This window comes from Taudactylus pleione, unplaced genomic scaffold (genome assembly GCF_031769625.1).
Source record: "Taudactylus pleione unplaced genomic scaffold, aTauple2 ptg000375l, whole genome shotgun sequence".
In the NCBI taxonomy this organism is placed as follows: domain Eukaryota; kingdom Metazoa; phylum Chordata; class Amphibia; order Anura; family Myobatrachidae; genus Taudactylus; species Taudactylus pleione.
In genome coordinates, this window is record NW_028284776.1 from 1,216,935 (window position 1) to 1,236,859 (window position 19,925).

Below are 19,925 nucleotides of genomic sequence, written 5' to 3' on the forward strand. Positions count from 1 at the left end.
AGGGGCACATGAGGACCATAAAGCCCCCCCCCCCCCCCCCCCCCCCAACCATCCCCTTTGTGGTGCCTAACCCTCCCGCCTGTGGTGCCTAACCCCCCCCCCCCCCCCTCCCTCAACCTTAAGACCAATCCTCCCCGTGGGCTGACTAACCCCCAAGTCCCCCCTGGGGGTCCCTAAACTTAGCACCCACCCGCAGCTACAACCTAAAGCGGCCCATACACTGTGCGATTTTTTGCACGATATGGCCGATATAGATCAATCATAACGACCAATCGAGTGCAGTATTTGTACAATTACGATGTTAACGCGCGTCCCCACTGTCGTAAATCTGCATCGTAGTTCTTATGGGAAAACAGTAAGATTTCGACCTATTGTGTAGGATGTGATACATATGCATATCGGTATTGTATGCTCGTATGTACAATCGTGTACACCATTTCACAAATCGTATAGAGAATTTCAAGGGAAGAATTTCAAGGGAAATCGTACAACACATCTCAACGTTGGGAAATCACAGTGTATGGCCGGCATAACTGTCCACAGCTTACCTCGTACAGGATTTCGGCGTGGGGCTAAAGTTAGGCGTTGGCATTTCAACGCCTAACTTTAGTCCCGGGTCGGCCTTCCACCGTCGGGATTCAGACGGCCGACATTCCGGGCGGCAGTAAATTAACCGCATCCCGTATACTGTATATGTCCAATCCAAACAGCCAGTGGATGGATTACAATGCACACTGAATTAGGAGTTTAAATCTCCCACCCAGCTGCATTGAGAATCCCTTCTCCCTTGTGAACAGTCCGAGAAACTGGAAAATAAGCGAAAATAAATTTAAACTAGAAATTTTAGAATATTTGGACAGTCCTCCATTTCTGGTCCTGCCCCATGTAGCATATTGCATCAGTTATCTTCAATATAGGACTACAATGTAGCTGTACTGAGGAGTGCTACTCAGCTTGAGTCCCTCTGTGCCATGATCTACAAAAACAAGAGATATGGTAAGAACTTACCTTTGTTATCTCTGTTTCTACGAAGTCCATAGGGTCCACAGGGTTGACCTTGGGGTATAGCTGGATCTGGATCCATGGGCACCACGCAGTTAAAGCTTTAGCTGCTCCCAGGATGCACTTGGGTCCGTCCTCCTCTATACCCCGCCAACAGCACCTCAGTTGGTAAGCAGCCATGGCCGGAGGAGGAGACTAAACAGAGAGAAGGAAGACTGGAACACACAAGAAACCATACTCACAGAAATGGGAGACGGAAAACCGGTGACCAGCCACACAGCCCATTTGAAGCCAGGTGCGTCAGGGCGGGCGCCCTGTGGACCCTATGGACTTCGTAGAAACAGAGATAACAAAGGTAAGTTCTTACCATATCTCTTGTTTTCTACTTCAGGGTCCATAGGGGGTCCATAGGGTTGACCTTGGGGATGTCCCAAAGCAGTACAACTAAAGGCGGGGACGCTCCTGTGCTGAAAGGATGCATCCTGAGAGGCAAAGGTGTCAAACGCATAGAACCTCAAAAACGTTTGAATTGAAGACCAAGTGGCCGCCTTACACAGCTGAACAGCAGAAGCGCCATGTCTAGCAGCCCAAGAGGGACCCACAGAACGAGTGGAATGAGCCTTAACAGATGCTGGCACAGGTAAGCCCTCCTGTGCATAAGCCTCACAAATAACGTAACGAAGCCAACGGGCTAACGTTTGTTTGTTGGCAGGCCAACCCCTCTTGTGAAAACCAAAGAGGATAAACAAGGAATCAGACTTCCTAACCGAAGCCGTCCGGTCTACATAAATTCTAAGCGCCCGGACCACATCTAAGGAAGTCTCACCAGCTGAAAGATCAGGGGACTGAAAAGCTGGCACAACAAGTTCCTGATTAATATGGAACTTCGAGACCACTTTGGGCAAAAACTCAGGACGAGTGCGGAGCACCGCTCTGTCCTGGTGAAAAATCAGGAAAGGAGGGCGACAGGAAAGCGCCCCCAATTCAGACACCCTCCTGGCCGAAGCAATTGCCAGGAGAAAAACCGTCTTAAATGTCAGCCACTTGAGCTCCACCGCCTCAAGAGGCTCAAACGGAGGACCCTGCAGGACCCGTAGCACCACCGCCAAGTCCCAAGGAGCCACAGGAGGCACAAAGGGAGGCTGGATCCTGAGAACACCTTGGAAAAAGGTGTGAACGTCTGGTAGTATTGCAATCCGCCGTTGAAACCACACGGACAAGGCGGACACATGAACCTTCAGAGATGCAAGGCGTAAGCCGAGATCCAATCCTGACTGAAGAAATTCCAAGATCCTAGAAACTCGGAACACCTGAGGATCATAAAGTCTGGACTCACACCACTGAAAGTAAGTGTGCCACACTCTGTGATAAATCCGTGCTGAAGCAGGCTTGCGTGCCCTGAGCATGGTACCAATAACCGAACTGGAGAAGCCCCGAGACCTCAAGACGGCTGTCTCAAGAGCCACGCCGTCAAAGACAGCCGACCCAGATCCGGGTAAAGGCAGGGCCCCTGAGACAACAGGTCCCGACGTTGAGGAAGAAGGTACGGAGCGTCGATGGAGAGGCTCCTGAGATCGGAGTACCAAGGACGTCTGGGCCACGCCGGAGCTACCAGCACGAGCATGCCGCCGTCCTGCTTGAATTTCCGCAGAACCCGAGGAAGCAGGGATATCGGAGGAAACAGATACGCCAGGTGAAACGTCCATGTCACCGACAGCGCGTCCACCAGACTTGCACCTGCGTCTCTTGTCCTTGACCCGTAAACGGGCAACTTGTGATTGTGACGGGAGGCCATCAAGTCCAGCTCCGGCAGTCCCCACCTGCCCACGAGTAGCTGAAACACCTCTGGGTGAAGCGACCATTCCCCGGGATGCACGTCGTGACGGCTGAGGAAGTCCGCCTCCCAATTGAGGACTCCGGGGATGAAGACCGCCGAGATTGCTGGAATGTGACCCTCCGCCCAAGACAGGATACGAGACACCTCCGACATCGCTGCCTGACTGCGAGTTCCGCCTTGGTGATTGATATACGCCACCGTGGTGGCGTTGTCGGACTGCACCTGTACCGCCCTTCCGTGAAGAGTGGGGCCGGACGACTGCAGGGCCTTGTATACTGCCCGCAGTTCCAGGATGTTGATGGGGAGAAGTGCTTCTTCCGCTGACCAACGACCCTGAAGCGACAAAGAGCCGGTCACTGCCCCCCAACCCCGGAGACTGGCATCAGTCGTGAGCAGGACCCAGTCCGGGATCCAAAATGGGCGCCCCTCGACCAGATGAGCTGTCTGAAGCCACCAAGCCAAAGATAGCCGAACGTCCGGAGACAACACCAGCACCTGAGAGCGGATCCGGTGAGGTAACCCGTTCCATTCTGATAGAATCAGCCCCTGCAGGGGCCGGGAATGGAACTGGGCAAATTCCACCATGTCGAATGTCGACACCATGGACCCCAGAACTCTCATAGCCGAATGGACCGACAGGCGGCAACGGCTCAGGCAACTGCGTATCCGCAGCTGTAGGGAGGCGACCTTCTCCGGAGTCAGGAAGATCCTTTGCTGACGCGAATCCAGCAGGGCTCCCAAATGAACCATCCGCTGTGATGGAATCAGAGAGGACTTTTTCCAATTTATCAACCACCCGTGTGCTTGCAGGCAAGCGATCGTCAGGTGGAGATGTTGAAGCAGTACCTCCGGGGAGCTCGCCAGCAACAGGAGGTCGTCCAGGTACGGCAGCAGCCGTACATTCTGGTTCCGAAGATGTGCGGCCATTACCGCCATAATCTTCGTGAACACCCTCGGTGCCGTGGAGAGACCAAAGGGTAGCGCCCGGAACTGATAGTGGTGTTGAAGGATAGCGAACCTCAGATACCGCTGGTGTGAAGATGCTATCGGAACATGGAGGTAGGCGTCCTGGATGTCCAGGGACACCATGTAATCCCCCGGTTCCATCGCCAGAATGATGGAACGTAACGTTTCCATCCTGAACTTGGGAACTCTGAGGAATTTGTTCAGAGACTTCAAGTTGAGGATAGGGCGATGAGAACCATTGGGTTTCTGCACCAGAAACAGAGACGAATAATACCCCGTCCCTCGTTGTGATAGAGGAACGGGAACAATGACCCCTGCTTTCAGCAAGGACTCTATAGCCTCCTGAACCTGTAACGCCTTGGTCTTGTCCTGAGAAGGACTTGTGCAGAAAAACTGGTGGGGTGGTCTGTGCCGAAAAGACAGGGCGTACCCCTGGGAGACCACTTCTCGAACCCAGGCATCCGTGGTGGTATTGTGCCAGCACTGGGCAAATAGAAGAAGTCGGCCTCCCACTCTGAGGTCCCCCAGAGGGAGGCCCGTCCCATCAGGCCGCAGGTTTATCTTCCTGCTTGGAAGAAGGGCGCCGAGCACTCCAGGCTTGCTTCTTGGGTTTAGAGTAGGGATGTGCAGGCTCGGATAGGTTCGAGTTTGCACGTGGAGTTCGGATTTTTCCCTCCAAAAAAAACGGAGCTCAGAAAGAGGCAAAACGTCATCTTGCACGGACGAACATCATCATTCCTGGACTTTTGTCCAGGAATGATGATGTTCGTCCATGCAAGATGACGTTTTGCCTCTTTCTGAGTTCCGTTTTTTTGGAGGGAAAAATCCGAACTCCACGTGCAAACTCGAACCTATCCGAGCCTGCACATCCCTAGTTTAGAGGCAGTCTTACTCGCAGACTGTCTCGGGAAGGACTGACCTTTCGCCTTACCCTGAACCCGAAAGGAACGAAAAGCCGAACTCCGAACCTTAGCAGGCAGTGCCGCCGAAGGGAGGAAGGCCGACTTGGATTTAGCCAGGGTGTCCACTATTTTGTCCAAGTCCGGACCAAATAGTAATTCCCCATTGAAAGGTAAGGCCTCCAGACCTTTCTTTGAATCGGAGTCCGCTCTCCAGGACCGCAACCATAAGGATCGGCGGGCAGACACCGCTGCAGCCGATACCCGCGAGGTCAGCAGACTAGCATCTAAAGAAGCTTCTCCAATGTAAGAAGCAGCGTCCCTCATTTGTCCCAACAACGCCCGCTGGACATCCGGAGCGTCGTCCGGGAAGGTATCTTCCAATGCATTGGCCCACCCCTCAATGGCCTTGGCCACCCAGGAAATGGCCATGGACGGTCGGGCCACCGCCCCGGAGAGGGAGTAAATAGACTTTAAGCAAGTCTCAACTTTCCTGTCCGTGGGATCCTTCAGCGAGGATATCGACGGTAATGGTAAGGTGGCGCCCCGAGTTAAACGGGTGACATGGGAATCCGCCGCCGGTGGAGTTTCCCATTTTTTACAATGTGCCTCAGGGAAGGGGTAATTAGAAGCCAACCGCTTCTGAGGAAGGAATCTCTTACTGGGCGCCTGCCAAGCTACCGCCATATGATCAGTCAACTGATCCGACAGGGGAAACACCGCAGAAGCCACCTTAGTTTTTTTTTAAACTAGGAAACTTCGACTTAGGAAGCGGTGCCTCATCCTCTATAAGAAGAATAGCTCGCACCGCCCTAACTAGTGCTCGCACATTAATGGACGACTTGGTATCCATTTCCTGGACCGAGGCGTCCGAGTCAGTGTCATCAGGGACCTCCCCATCATCTGAGGAACACTCTGAGTCCGATACCTGAGCAGCCCGTGTCATGAGTGGGCGTTTTGAAATCCTAGAAGGCATGTCAGTCTGCAACATTGACTGAAAAGCCGAGGAAGCGGCCGCCAAATTTTGCACAGAGTTGGAGAGCACATCCACCCAGGGTGGAGGAGTCACCATAGGGGCCTGAAAAGGTACCACAGGCTGCTGCGGCACAGGGGAAGCCTGTATATACTTAGGCAACCCCGCATAGGGACCCACCGACTGAGACCCAGGAGGACTCCGCAATAACTGCGGGACACCCGGGGAATGGGGGATGGTCGGCTGGGGCAACGCCCTAGTAGGGAGAGCAGTCGGGACCGACAGATGGTCCGCAATAGACACCAGCACTTGAGAAAACATCGCCCACGGTGGTTCCTGCGCCAGAGAAGGTCTGGATGGGCCAGGAGCCACCTGGCATCGACTACACAGGCCATCCTGTGACAAATCCTCCCTATCTACTCCTGCAGAACAGCGTCCGCAGGAGGCCAACACCGGAGCCACTGAGCGCTCAACCTCCTCGTCTGACATGACAGAATATATTATATATCTGGCACCAGGGTAGAAGTAAAACGCACTCACCGGTGTGCTGAACAACAGCCCACAATATGACACTGAGTAGCACACAACTGTATGTGACGGACCTCACAAATACGTGATCTATACAAGTGAGGTCAGTAGAAACGTCCCTCCCCCACACACCTGTAGGGCTTGTAGGAGAAGTAAAGGGATAGGTATAAGCTGACAGTAAGTAGAAAATAAGCACAGACAGGCAGCACTAGCAAAAGTCACATACCATGCAGGAAGATATACTCACTGCACCTTTACACTACAATCAACCTGCCCGATTCAGTGTCTGGGAGGGCTATAGTGCTGTGTACGCTGTCCTTAATCAGGGGAGAGGTACACAGGGGGACCGGTCCGCGTGCTCCCTGAAGATCTGCGCTGCCACTGTGAGAAAATGGCCGCTGGAGACCTCAGAGGAGGAGTGGCCGAGGAATCTGCAGCTCAGCGACGCCAGACTCCGTGTTGAAAGGCGCGCTGAGCTGAGGGGAGGAGCCGCTGACAGGGAAGGCTTCCTCCCCTGGCTAGCATATTAACCCCAGGGCTGCAGGCTTCCCGCTTGCCATATATCCCTGGTGGTCTAGTGGTCCCACGGGTTATTCCTCCTCAGAGGGGGAGCCCGCCGCCACCGCTAGCGGCCCCCGGTCTGTCCCCTAGGACCGGGGGCAAAGGACTGCATGTGCAGGCAAAACCCGCGAGCCGCCGCTAATCGGCGACTCGCGGCTTACCTTGTCCCCGGCGACTCCGGCAGCAGTCCAGGGAGGAACCCAGAGTCCGGCTAGTACGGACTCTGGCCTCCCGCCGCGATCCCCAGTGCAGTACTGGCGTCGCGGCGCCAGCGGGGAAGGAGAGCGGCAGCGTGGGCGTCTGCATAGACAGCCCGTCGCTGCCACACTAGAGCCTCTGTTGTAAAATAAAAATCTAACAGGCTCTTTTTTTTTTTTTATAAAAATAGAAAGCTTTTTGGGGGCTGCTCCTGCAGCCCCCCTGCGCAGGTGACCCGACTCCGGCCGGGCACCAACTCAAAACTGAGGTGCTGTGGCCGGGGGCGGGGGATAGAGGAGGACGGACCCAAGTGCATCCTGGGAGCAGCTAAAGCTTTAACTGCGTGGTGCCCATGGATTCAGATCCAGCTATACCCCAAGGTCAACCCTGTGGACCCCCTATGGACCCTGAAGTAGAAACGATAAGTCTCTAAACTGTAAAGCCAAGTACACACTAGACGACCCAGCAATCTTGCAGACTGTCGGGGCGATTTACTTTCTCCCTGGACCATGCAAGATTGCAGGTACACATTAGAAGACTTAATGAATGACAGAATTATGTGTTGTTCCATCCTTCATTAATATGCACTGCACCACATCAGATATTGTGCAATTGGCCGTACTGCACGGCCAACCACACGATATTGTATGCGATCCGCAGGAACTCGCAATCGCTAGTACACATTAGACGATATGCCCAATATATCATTCCAATCTGCCTCAGACTATATATCATCCAATATATTGTTTTAATGTGCACCCAGCCTAAGTCATGTAACAAAAAGGAGCCTTGCTTATGCAGCAGATTTAGTAGAACACAGATTTCTACCAAGTAACTGCGTAGCAAATGAATGCTGTCGTTTTAAAGGGCTGCCGGAGTGAAATCTACAAAAACAATTTCAATGAAGGTATACATAATATTCAACCCTTACGTGCCTAGGCAGTAAAAAGGCAAACATTCTTAAATCAATTTGTTTCATTCAACTTTTGGACACAGCACATTGGGAGTGCTCAAAGTAGTCATATTTTACGAAAGTCCTATTAACACAAAGGAAAGGAATATTTGTCTTCCAAACATTGCCACTGGCACCATACCGGGTTCACAGTAATTTAACTAAAATTGGATGCCACCCATAGCAATACAGCCATATCTGAATGAAAAATTAGATGACAATCTGCAAGACTAAACTCCAAAGCTTTGACATGTAGAGATGGACAAAAGAGGAAATAAAAAAAAAAAAAAAAAATCTATTTCTCCTTCATCCACTAGGGGACACTGGAGCTGAAGACAGTAGGGTATAGACTGATAGAGTAAAGCCTGGCACTTAATTTAAAAGTGTGACTAGCTCCTCCCCCTCTATGCCCCATTACCGCCAGTATAGAATTTGTGCCAGAGAGGTTGTGCACAGTGGGTTTTCTCCAGCCCGTTAGCATTTTATTGGGGGGGGGGGGGGGGCGCAAGTGTACATGATGCACAGGGAAGAGGCAGGGGCCGTGCATTGTAGCAATAGGCTGCACGGTCAGTGATAGGGAAGATGTAATGTACTTCATCTGGTCCTCCACTCTCGAGACTGTTACCACTTCCCAGCAGGGAGGTGGGGTTCTCCTTGCAGGTGCCACCCAATCCATAGTCTGGCACCCATCAATTGTTTTTTATTTGTTCCGGCGCACATGTCGTCGGGTGAATAGACGCTGTGCGCATGCACAGCACCTATTCACCATGGAGAGCTTGTAGGAAGCCCAGCAGCTCCGTAAGTGCTGGGCACGTCCCCAAGTGACCTCCCCAGCCAGACACACCCCCTTTTCAGGAGTGCGTGCAGAGGCTCCCTGCTTTGTCTCCTATCACCCCGCAGTTTAGCGGGAACACTTGCACATTTATTTTGCAGAAAAACACTTAAATTCTATCATTTTTTATCACTGTTTTTGAAACATGCATATGCCTTTTGACGCATTTTAAGAACTGCAAATACTTTGATTTTGGCACCAAACTCCTATACGGTTATACAATACTAGTTTGCAGTGTTTGCATCTGATTTCCCCATTTTTATCCACACTTAACTTGAGTATCACCAGCAATAACAACCACGCGAACGCTAGAATAAGCCCTATCCAATCGAATGTTAAGCAGCAGAACTCATACATGCTTTAAGTGAAATCACAAGGTGATATGCAAATGGTAAGTTTTTATTGGGGCTACTTACTTCAAATCTTCCACTGCCTAGTTGAAGTGGCGCTCATATAATTAACCGCCAATGTAAATTCTCCATGTCATTAGTGAAGTTAACAAAGAAATCTATACAGTTTTATTTAACTGGATTTCAGAAAATATGTAATTAAAGCACAGTTCGTGACATATCAGAGTCCTACAATTTAAGCGCAAAGCAAAAAAAAAAAAAAAACCCCACACATGGTGAAGTACTTACCTTGTAGAAGACGAGTTAACTTAGAATCTCTGTATGGCACAAAACCTCCTTTCTTTGTCTCATCTCCCAAAGCACTGATGACGTTGCCCAAACACAACAAGCCACGGTTAATACTGATACCTAAAAGTGACCAAAAATAAAGTTAACCCATGTTTCTTTTGAAGAAAGTTAAAAGGCTGGTGCGAAATGTGCAACTGCCGTTTGACAAATAAAATGGAAGGAGACACCATCAAAACAAATGAGATATGTTGCCTTAGCCGCCCCCTACCATTCAGTAGCTGTCTGGAAGCATCCTGTGCCTCCCGCTTAGCAGCTAGTATTGAAAGTGGTCACAGCAGACAATGCATGACCTGCATACTAAATACTCTGCCAAATAATTTTGCAAACTTGAAACTGAAATGATTACAGATCTAGCTAAGTGACCTAAGCATTGGGTGCCTTCACCGAATGCCTAAGTCTAGATGACCTCTCCCTTTCTGCTTTGTCCTCTTATGGAAAATTAAGAATCAATAGTTAGGACACACTATAGTCAGCCTGTTATAACTAATTACATAAGAGCAAATGGTAGGAAAAAAAAGGTAATTATCGGGGGTTAGAGGTTTAGGCACTGGGCAGGGGGAGGGTGTTACCTTAGGGTGTCGGGAGTCTGGTTGTAGGGATGCTACCGTCTGTATTCTGACCAGCCGTTTTGCCATGTTTATTAATGTGGACAGGTTTAATACCTCATTCAGATACAAGAAAAAAATCTGTGAATTTGCTGGAGCACAGCGAGTCAACATGGGTCTTATGTCTGAAAAGGCCTGACCCGGATTGACAATCCGCAACCCTGCAATTGATTAGGGTTCTTCCCGGGACTTGCAACCCACGTCAGTGCCCTGGCTTAGGTCTGACAGGCATGACCGGGTCATGCCTAGGAGGACTTGATTGACAGACACGGTAGCGCTTGAATATATCATCTCCAAGTGTCCACTCTTAGATGGAAGACTCTGCTCCGGTGTGAATGGTGACGACCCAGTAATAACTCGCGTCCATCACCCAGGTGTGAAAGGCTGTAAAAGTATTGAAACCCGGGCTTCAATCCCTGTTCAGTGTACAGGTCATGAGTCGGGTTAAAGTCAGGGTTTAGGTCTGAAAAGGGTATGTATTTAGTGAGGAAATTAAGTGGCGACTCCTAAGTATCAAATTATAAACCAACATGTAAAATGGTGATCGTAACAGGCACTAAATTTTCTTTAACGAGATGTGTGGTCTCCACATTAAATAGTATGCATATATGGGAACATAGGTATAACTAATAAAGCTACATGAAATAATGTGTTATAAGAACTTACCTTGGTTAACTCTTTCTTCGAAGTCCATAGGGACAATAAGAAAGACCTTGGGGTATAGCTGGATCTGGATCTCGGGCATCACGCAGTTAAAAGCTTTGCTCACAGGATGCACTGGTCAATCTTCCCTATACCCCGCCCACGAGCCAGAGGCATCTCAGTTGGTAAATAACCAAAGGCCGGAGGAGGAAAAAAAAAAAAAAAGAGAAGGAAGACTGGAACACTCGAGAATCACACTCAAAGAGAAGGAAAACCGGTGACCAGCCACATAGCCCATATGAAGCCAGATGCGTCAGGGCGAGTGTGGACTTCGAAGCAAGAGATAACCCTAAGGTAAGTTCTTACCACAACTCATTCTATTTTTCAGGGTCCATAGGCTCCACACGGAGACCTTGGGGATGTCCCAAAGCCGTACATTTAAGGGTGGGGACACTCCTGCGTGAGAGGAGAATCCCGAGAGGTGAAAGTATCAAATGCATAGAACCTTATTAATGGAAGACCACGTGGCCGCATTACAAAGCTTAACAGCCGAAGCGCCACGTCTGAGATATTCATATGAAGCCATCTGGCCAATGTTTGGTTATTGGCTGGCCATCCTTTCTTGTGAAACCCATAGAGCACAAATAAGGAGTCTGATTTCTGAAGGAAACTGGTCCGGTCCACATAAATCCGGAGAGCACGGACCACATCCAATGAGGCCTCACCTGCCGAGAGGTTAGGTGACTGAAAGGCCGGAACAATAATTTCCTGATTAATATGGAAATTAGAAACCACTTTAGGAAGAAACTTGGGGCGGATGCGAAGCACAGCCCTGTCCAGGTGAAATATCAGAAAAGGAGGACGACAGGAGAGCACCCCCAATTCTGACACTCCCCTGGCAGAAGCAATAGCCAGTAGAAAAAGTCTTAGCCGTTAACCACTTAAGATCCACCAAATCTAGTGGTTCAAATGGAGGACCTGAAGAACCACCACTAAATCCCAAAGGAGCCACAGAGAAGACAATGGGAGGTTGAATCTGGAGAACACCCTGTAGAAAGGTGTGGATATCCGGGAGCAGAGCTATCCTTCATTGGAACCACACGGACAATGCAGAGAAATGTACTTTCAATGAAGCCAAGCGAAGGCAGAGGTCCAATCCTGCTTGAAGGAATGCCAGAATCCTGGAAACACCTCAGGGTCGTAAACCAGAGAGCGACACCACTGGAAATATGTATGCCACACCCTGTGGTATATTCTGTCCGAAGCAGGCTTACATGCTCGGAGCATTGTGCAGATGACTGAGCTAGAGAATCTCTTGGACCTTAGGATGGATGTCTCAAGAGACACGCCGTCAAAGACAGATGACCCAGGACCGGACGATGAGGCAGCAGGAACGGAGTGTCGATGGAGAGACTCTGAAGATTAGAGTACCAATGACATCTGAGCCAAGCTGAAGCCACCAGCAGAACTGTGCCTCCGTCGTGCTTGAACTTCTGAAAAACCCAAGGAAGCAGGTATGCAAACTGGAAGACCCACTTTACTGGCAGAGCGTCCACAAATCTTGCTTCGGCATCCCTTGTTCTGGACATGTACACTGGCGACTTGTGATTGTGTCAGGAGGCCAAGAGGTCCACCTCTGGGAGGCCCCATTTGTCCACTAGGAGTATAAACACCTCTTGGTGAAGAGACCATTCCCCGGGATGCACGTCATGACGGCTGAGGAAGTCTGCTTCCCAATTGAGAACTCCTGAAATGAACACTGCCGAAATTGCCGGGAGGTGGCACTCCACCCACGTCAGAATGCGTTACACTTCTGTCATTGCTACCCGACTTAGAGTGTCTCCCTGATGGTTGATGCAAGCCACCGTGGTGGCATAGTCTGACTAAACCTGCACGGATTTTCTGTGAAGAATGCGACTTGTCATCCTGGGGCCATGTACACGGTCCAAAGTTGCAATATGTTGATGGGCAGGGCTGCTACGACTGCTGTCCAACAGCCCTGAAATAAGTGCAGACCGGTCACTGCCCCCCAGCCACGGAGACTGGCATCCGTCGTGAGGATAACCCAGTCCGGGATCTAAAAGGGGCGACCAAGACAGACAGGCGCATCTCCGGAGAGAGCACCATATTATGAGCCCTGATTCGGTGGGCTAATCCTTTCCATTTGGAGAGGATCAGCCCCTGCAGGGGCTTTGAATGAAACTGAGCATATTCCACCATGTTGAATGTGGACACCATGGACCCTAGAACCTGCATCGCTGAGTGTACCGGCACCCGACGACTGCGGAGGAATCTGCGCCCTCGCAGTTGCAGCGAGATCTTTTCTGGAATTGGGAAGATTCTCTGCTGGTGTGAATCCAGAAAGGCTCCCAAATAAACCATTCTTTGTAAGGGAATTAGGGAGGACTTATTCCAATTGTTTAGACACCCGTGCGCTTGTAGACAAGCGATTGTCAGTTGTAGGTGGTGTTGAAGCACCCCTAGAGAACCCGCCAGCAAGAGGTCGTCTAGGTATGGCAGGAGTCGTATACCCTAACTCCACAGATGGAGCTGCCATAACAGCCATAACTTTCGTAAGGACCCCTGGAGCCGTGGATAGGGCAAATGGCAGTGCTCAAAACTGGAAGTGTTGGTGCAGAATAGCAAATCGTAGATAACGCTGGTGAGAGGACGTTATGGGGATATGCAGGTAAGCATCCTAAATGTCCAGGGATACCATAAAATCCCCAAGTTCCATAGCCAGTATGATGGAACAAAGTTTCCACCCTGAACTTGTGCACTCTGAGGAACTTTTTCAGCGATTTGAGGTTGAGGATAGGCCGATGAGACCCATTCAGCTTCTGAACCAGAATCAGTAGAACAACCAGTCCCACGTTGAGATAGTGGAACTGCCACAATTACCCCTGCTTTCAGCAAGGACTCTATGGCTTCCTGGATCTGCAAGACCTTGTTCTTGTCGGAAGGAGGGCTTGTGCAGAAAATTGGTGGGGAGGTCTTTGTCGAAATGAGAGCAAGTACCCCTGAGAGACCACTTTTACCCACGCATCCTTGGTGGTTTGACACCAGCACTAGGCATCCTGAAGAAGTCTACCTCCCAGTCTGGGAACCCCCAGACGGAGGCCTGTCCCATCAGGCTGAGGGTTTATCATCAGACTTGGAAGCAGGGCGTCTCGCGTTACAGGCCTGTTTCTTAGGCTTGGTGGTAGATTTGGTTACTGATTGTCTAGGGAGAGACTGTCCTTTGGGTTTTCCCTTTGGACAAAAGGACCAAAAGGAAGAGGTTCTAGCCTCAGCAGGTGAAGGTGCTGATGGCAGAAATGCAGATTTAGATTTTTCCAATGTGTGTCTACAAATTTGACCAAGTCCAGCCCAAATAATCTCCCCATTGTAGGGCAAGGCCTCCTGGCCCTTTTTAGAATCCGCCTCTGCCCTCCAGGAGCGCATGCCACAGGGAGCGGCAAGCAGACACAGCCGCGTCAGAGACTCTAGAGGTCAGCAGACTAGCATCCAGAGAAGCCTCACCAATATAAGCAGCCACATCTTTAATGTGGCCCACCAAAGACATCCGAGTGTCAGGAGCCTCCTCCGGGACATTTGCCCAACCTTCTATTGCCTTAGCCACCCATAAGATAGCCATTGACTGCTCCCGAGAGTAAATAGATTTCAGGCACGTCTCCACCTTCCTATCCGTGGAATCCTTCAAGGAAGAAATGGAAGGCATGGGAAGTTATTAAGCGAGTAACATGAAAATCCACCGCAGGAGGGAATTCCCACTTCTTACAGTGCCCCTCAGGGAATGGATAACATGAGACCAAACACTTTTGCGGCTGATACCTCTTACAAGGTGCTGGCCAAGCCTCCGCCATATGGTCTACCATCTGGTCAGAGGGGGAAAACTGCCAAAGACACCGTAACCTATTTAAACTGAAGGAATTTGGATTTAGGGGCAGGAACATCATCTTCTATATCTAGTATGGATCGGACCGCCCACACCAAAGCTGGAACATTAATATTTAATTTAGGCTCCACCTCCTGTGAAGGGGAATCAGACGCATCAGCCATTTCCCAATCATCCGAGGACACGTCTGTGTCTGATAGTTGTGTAGACTCGAACAACACGGGGCGTTTAGATGCCTTCTTAGGTCTTTCAGTCCACAACATGGTCTGAAAGGGCGTAAATGAAGCTGCCAAGACCTCATAAATACTTGCATCTATATATGTGAGGTCAAAGAACCACCCTAATTACACTTGTTAGGGCTGGTAGTAAAGGAAAGGGATAGATAACTGATAGATCAAAAAAAAAAAAAAAAAACAGACAGTGCCAGCATAAATCACATACAATTGCGAAAAAAAAAAAATAGAGATCTGTCTCTCAAATTGGCACTACTACTATGAACCGCCCAGATTCAGTGGCTATAGTGCTGTATACACTAACCCAAGGGAGAAGTATACAGGGGGGACTGGACTAGACGCTGTCCTGAAAGATCTGCGATAAACCACCAGAGAAAACAGCCGCCAGAGACCTCAGAGGGAGCGTGGCCGCAGGAGGAAGCAGTTCAGCAAAGCCAGAAATTAGTGGAAAGGCGCGCTGAACTGAGGGGAGGAGTCGCTAAACAGGGAAGGCTTTCTTCCCTGGTCGGCAATTGACCCTTGGGACGCTGGCTCCCGCACCAACTACAAGTTCCTGGTGGTCTAGTGAAGCGCAGGGTATTATGCGCCTGCCACCACAGTCAGTGCCTCCGGAGGTTTGGACTGCTAATGCACGGATCACCGCAAGCGGTGATCTGCTCTTACCTGTCCCCGTACGTCCGGGACGTCCTGTGGGGCCTGGCTAGCACAGACTCCGGGGTCCCGTCAAGATATCCAGATCTGTACTGGCAGCACGGTGCCAGCAGGGTGACGGAGCGGCAGCGCAGACGTCCTATGGGCAGTCTGCTGCTGGCCGCCCTGAAGATGTCTAAAACTATGAAATCATAAAACAAAACCAGCTTTGGGGCTGCTAATCAGCGTACACAGTGACCAGACTTCGGCCTGGCACCAAACTTAAACTGAGGTGGCTCTGGGTATAGGGAGGATGGACCAGTGCATCCTGGGAGTAAAGCTTTTAACTGCGTGGTGCCCGGGATCCAGATCCAGCTATACCCCAAGGTCTCCCTGTGGAGTCTATTGACCCTGAAGAAAAGTAGTTAAATAGAGCTTCCACAAATTCTCTAAAAACACTAATCCAGTAGTCACAAGGACGTTTCTCAATTTGATTTCCTTCACCAGTAGCTGGCAGCAAAAAATATCAATATCTACACAAAAGCAAAATCCTGCACAAAAAAGCAGGAGATGTCCATCTCCCGTAATGGGTATACGTTAATTAAACGAAATTAGGGTTAGTTAAAAAAATATATATATATTGAAAGCCGCATTGCCGACATTATTCAGCGTCGACATATGGCTTGACAACATTCTGAATTGCATCTTTTTGTACCACACCGCTGTAATGGAGATCACATGAGTTTATACAATATTACTTGTAGGATAGACTGTGCTATGATTAGGAAGGCCAATCCTGGGAATCCTGAGATTTTACGCCAAAAACACAGGGATTTCAGTACTGGTATTTACAAGATTGAACTGCGCATTGCGTAGTTTGGCCGGGTAGTGCTCAGCACTTGGCTCAGAGCGTTCTGCCCCGGCCTGGAGGGCAGGCAGTGCAACAAGCAGGCTGTGAGGTTGAGCGACCATTATTTTATTTCTGTGGGAGGCCCTGAAAAACTTTTTTTTCCCCTGTGGGTCTGTGTTTTTGGGCCAGAAGCACAGGCCCACAGGAGAAAAAAAAATATTTTATTGTAATATTGTCATTGTTCAACTCAGTCCCGGAAATGCCTGGATTGAGATTTTTTACAATCCTGAATCCCGGGATTGGTTTTCCTAGCTCTGATTAGAGTTTAAAACTATTCGTACGCTCAGAACATTGACGTTACTGTCCGTGACAAGTAGCAAGCTCAGCAACAGACCGTTAATGATTTTACCCAGATTGATGAGGTCAGATCAGCCAATTCTACAAGCCTATGCAGCAGGCAGTCCTTGACCTGATATGCTTAACCCAGGGCAGCCAGTCTACTCTGTAGCTTCCAACATCATCTTGGACATGCAAAAAAATAAGTAATCCCACCAGAAGCCGTTCTTTTCCTTGTTAGACATGACAAAAAAGTAGGAGCTAGCTAGATGAACATATGTTGTACAAGACGCTATAGGTTATTCTGGGAAAAAACAAATAAAAAAATCCCATCTTTTAGTCCATTGGGGTAAACAGAGTGATGTTTAACCAAACCAGAGGATAAAGAAGAACAATCAAGGGGGAAAATAATATCCTCTAAAATCAAACAGCTTAAGAACAAGAGCATAAAAAAGGTAGATGGTGAGTGTCCATTAATGGACACTCACTAAAATTATATGATGCAAGCATATAAATTCTTAGTCCTCCAATAGTGGGCCACTGAGGAATGTTCCAGTTTCCCAAACTTCCTCTAAGGGGGTCATACTCAGTGGATGCTGGCATTTCTGTACAGACGACTGCACTACACACCAGCTCAGCTGAGGCCCTGCTCCGCATCTCAAAAGGTGGCACTTTTTTAGAAAGTGCCTCCGGTCGCCCAGCCACATAATAAACCTGACAAAATTCTGGAAGTAATCCAGCTCTACCTCATTTTTCATCTTGAAACAATTGGGAAATTACAAACAGGTGCCAAGAGTCATTATCCAAGTGACCTGGTCTTTACTGAATACCTTCTCAGGTCAGCTGTTGGACTCAGGGAGCTTAACTACAACTGCTTGCCAGCTACATTTCCCCTTTGGAGGTCTAATCTGTCTCCATGGTTATAAATTACCATCAAATATAGGGGTACAAGTGTCCTGGCTGTGTCTCCAGTTACGAGCATTATGCCATAGAAAAAAAAAAAAAGGCTAAACGCAGCACCTAAAGCCAGCGGACTACCACAAGAAACAAAAAAAGGGTTTTCCAACTTGGATAAATGGTAAGGAGAAGATATGGCTGCCAAAACCGGAGTGATTTTTACAATGACTAGTTCATGACACCACCTAATACTAACTCCTCTTTCCAACCGTGCAGCTGCCAGTAGTAAAAAAACAAAACAAATGCCAAAATGACTGCTTTACTGTTGGCAGCTGATCAGGCTATTGCCTTGCACTAAAAATAGGCACCTATAATTATTCTGCTACCTAATGTATCTAATGTTTCACAGGTCTTACATTGTAAGCTTATTTGGGCAGGACCATCATCAGTTGCTGTTGCATTTTTGTATTATGATCTCCTCAATAGTGTATCATTGTATAAATATTTAGAATAACACCCTAAAAATTTGCAAATCTAGAGTACACCAAAATCAAGAGTGGAAAGAAACGGTCAGAGCTACTGAATAGATGACCATCCCAGAATCCTAATTATATTGACCGAAGCCTTATATTCCCACAAAAACCCTGTACAGTGTTTCTATAGAAACCAAAGACTTGTGTTTTGTCGTCAGACAAATCTAAAAAGGGAACAGTTTGATAAGTAAGGGACTAGCATTTTATGCAGATTTGTTAAACCCGTGGCAAAGGAAGATTTGGAATATGCTTTGAAAATTGTTCAAGTTCTCTCTAAATAGGTGGAAACCCTTCTCAATACTAGAAAGATTGCTAGCTAAAACTCTGATACTACAAAAACCATCTGTTCGTCCAATGGGACTCAACATGTGATTGATTCAGATGTTAACCTGCCTGACAAAGTGTTCTCTAGAACCAAAACCCGTATGTCACTGGCAATCAGGGAGATGTATGGGAAAAAATAGTTACAAGTAGTATGATGTCCAAAGTATGGGTCAATCCCAAACTCATTTTCTATGCATTTTAAATGAAGCAGCCAAGTATACTGCAATTAAAATAGGTTCCATTGTACTTCATTTAAAACCTAGGGGGAAAACAAAAACAAGAATATGAAACACCATATGGTGGCATGGAATTTCTTAAGTGGGCAGCAGAACAGAAGTCTTGCAGATGTGAGCAAGAGGTGCTTGACAAAGCACCGTACAGGAGCGAGGGGGGGGCAGTATTTTGATTTGAGATGTGTGAAGGGGGTGGTGTCAAGAGCTTTGTAGCCAACGGTAAATAATTTAAATTGGATTCTGGAGTACACAGAGTCAGTGTAAGGATTAGCAAAGTGGAGCAGTCAGAGAGGAAGATTGGTCTTGCTGTAGCATTTAAGATGGATCGAATTGGGAGCAGATGGGTAAGGGGAAGGACAGACAGGAGGTTGCAGTATTCGAGGTGGGAAATTATCAGAGTGGATACATTACGTTAGCATCTTGGGTAATAAAAGGTCATAATCCTGGCAATATTTCTAAGATAAAAGGTGAGAGGACTGAGAAAGACAAGAGTGTTGAGATATAAAGCAATGGTCAATTGAGAAATCAAGGCATGAGGCTTGGAAAACTAAGAAAATAGTGGCATTGAAGCTGAGGGAGTTTGTCAGATGGTGACCTGGGAGGAGGGGAAAAGATCGGTTCTGTTTTGGACATCCGTGTAGAGATAGCAAGGAGAGTTGGTTACACAAGATAGTGCAGAAGGGGGACACTTCAGGGGAGGAGATCCACATTTCGGTGTTGTTACTGTAGAAGTGGTCTTCAGGGCGAATGAGCAAAAGAGTTTCAAGACCAGAGTTATATATGGAGAAAAGCAAATATAACCTGAAGATACCATAAAATAATTTCAAATTTTAAAACAAACTCAGTTAAACATAGGTTGGTTGAATGAAATTACATCCTCTTTGATAAATCCAAATATTTGCCCTACTTTTTATGTAAATTCTACGCATCTTATTTTCTGGTAACAGTTACATTCAGTGTAAAGAAACAATCAATAGGTCTCTGATTCTACTAGGTAAAAAAGGAGGAATTGGTGGAAAGAATTACACTGAATACTAGATTTTTATTTACACAGTGTAAGACAATGACATATTACAGCTGAAAACTGATCTTGCTAGCACCAACCTGCAAAGACAATACTCACGATAACACTTTTCATTATTATTTAGGACTAAAAGAAATTATATATATATATATATATATACACATATATACACACATTCTTTTTGAAAATAAAGTCTCAGGCAGCACCAATAAATCATCCCCTGTCTACAAATGTTCTGAGGCAGAGTTTGCCAAAAACGTACTTTAAATTTACC

General features: G+C 48.2%; 1 protein-coding gene across 1 annotated transcript in view; it reads right to left on the reverse strand.

Annotated features, from left to right (window-relative positions):
* Positions 1 to 19,925, reverse strand: part of KIF4A (kinesin family member 4A) — a 105,369-nt gene that overhangs the window by 76,960 nt on the left and 8,484 nt on the right. Inside the window, exon 8 of the mRNA XM_088444992.1 lies at positions 9,387 to 9,506. Within this exon, the coding sequence (XP_088301118.1) occupies positions 9,387 to 9,506 (120 nt within the window). The remainder of the gene's footprint in view (positions 1 to 9,386; positions 9,507 to 19,925) is intronic.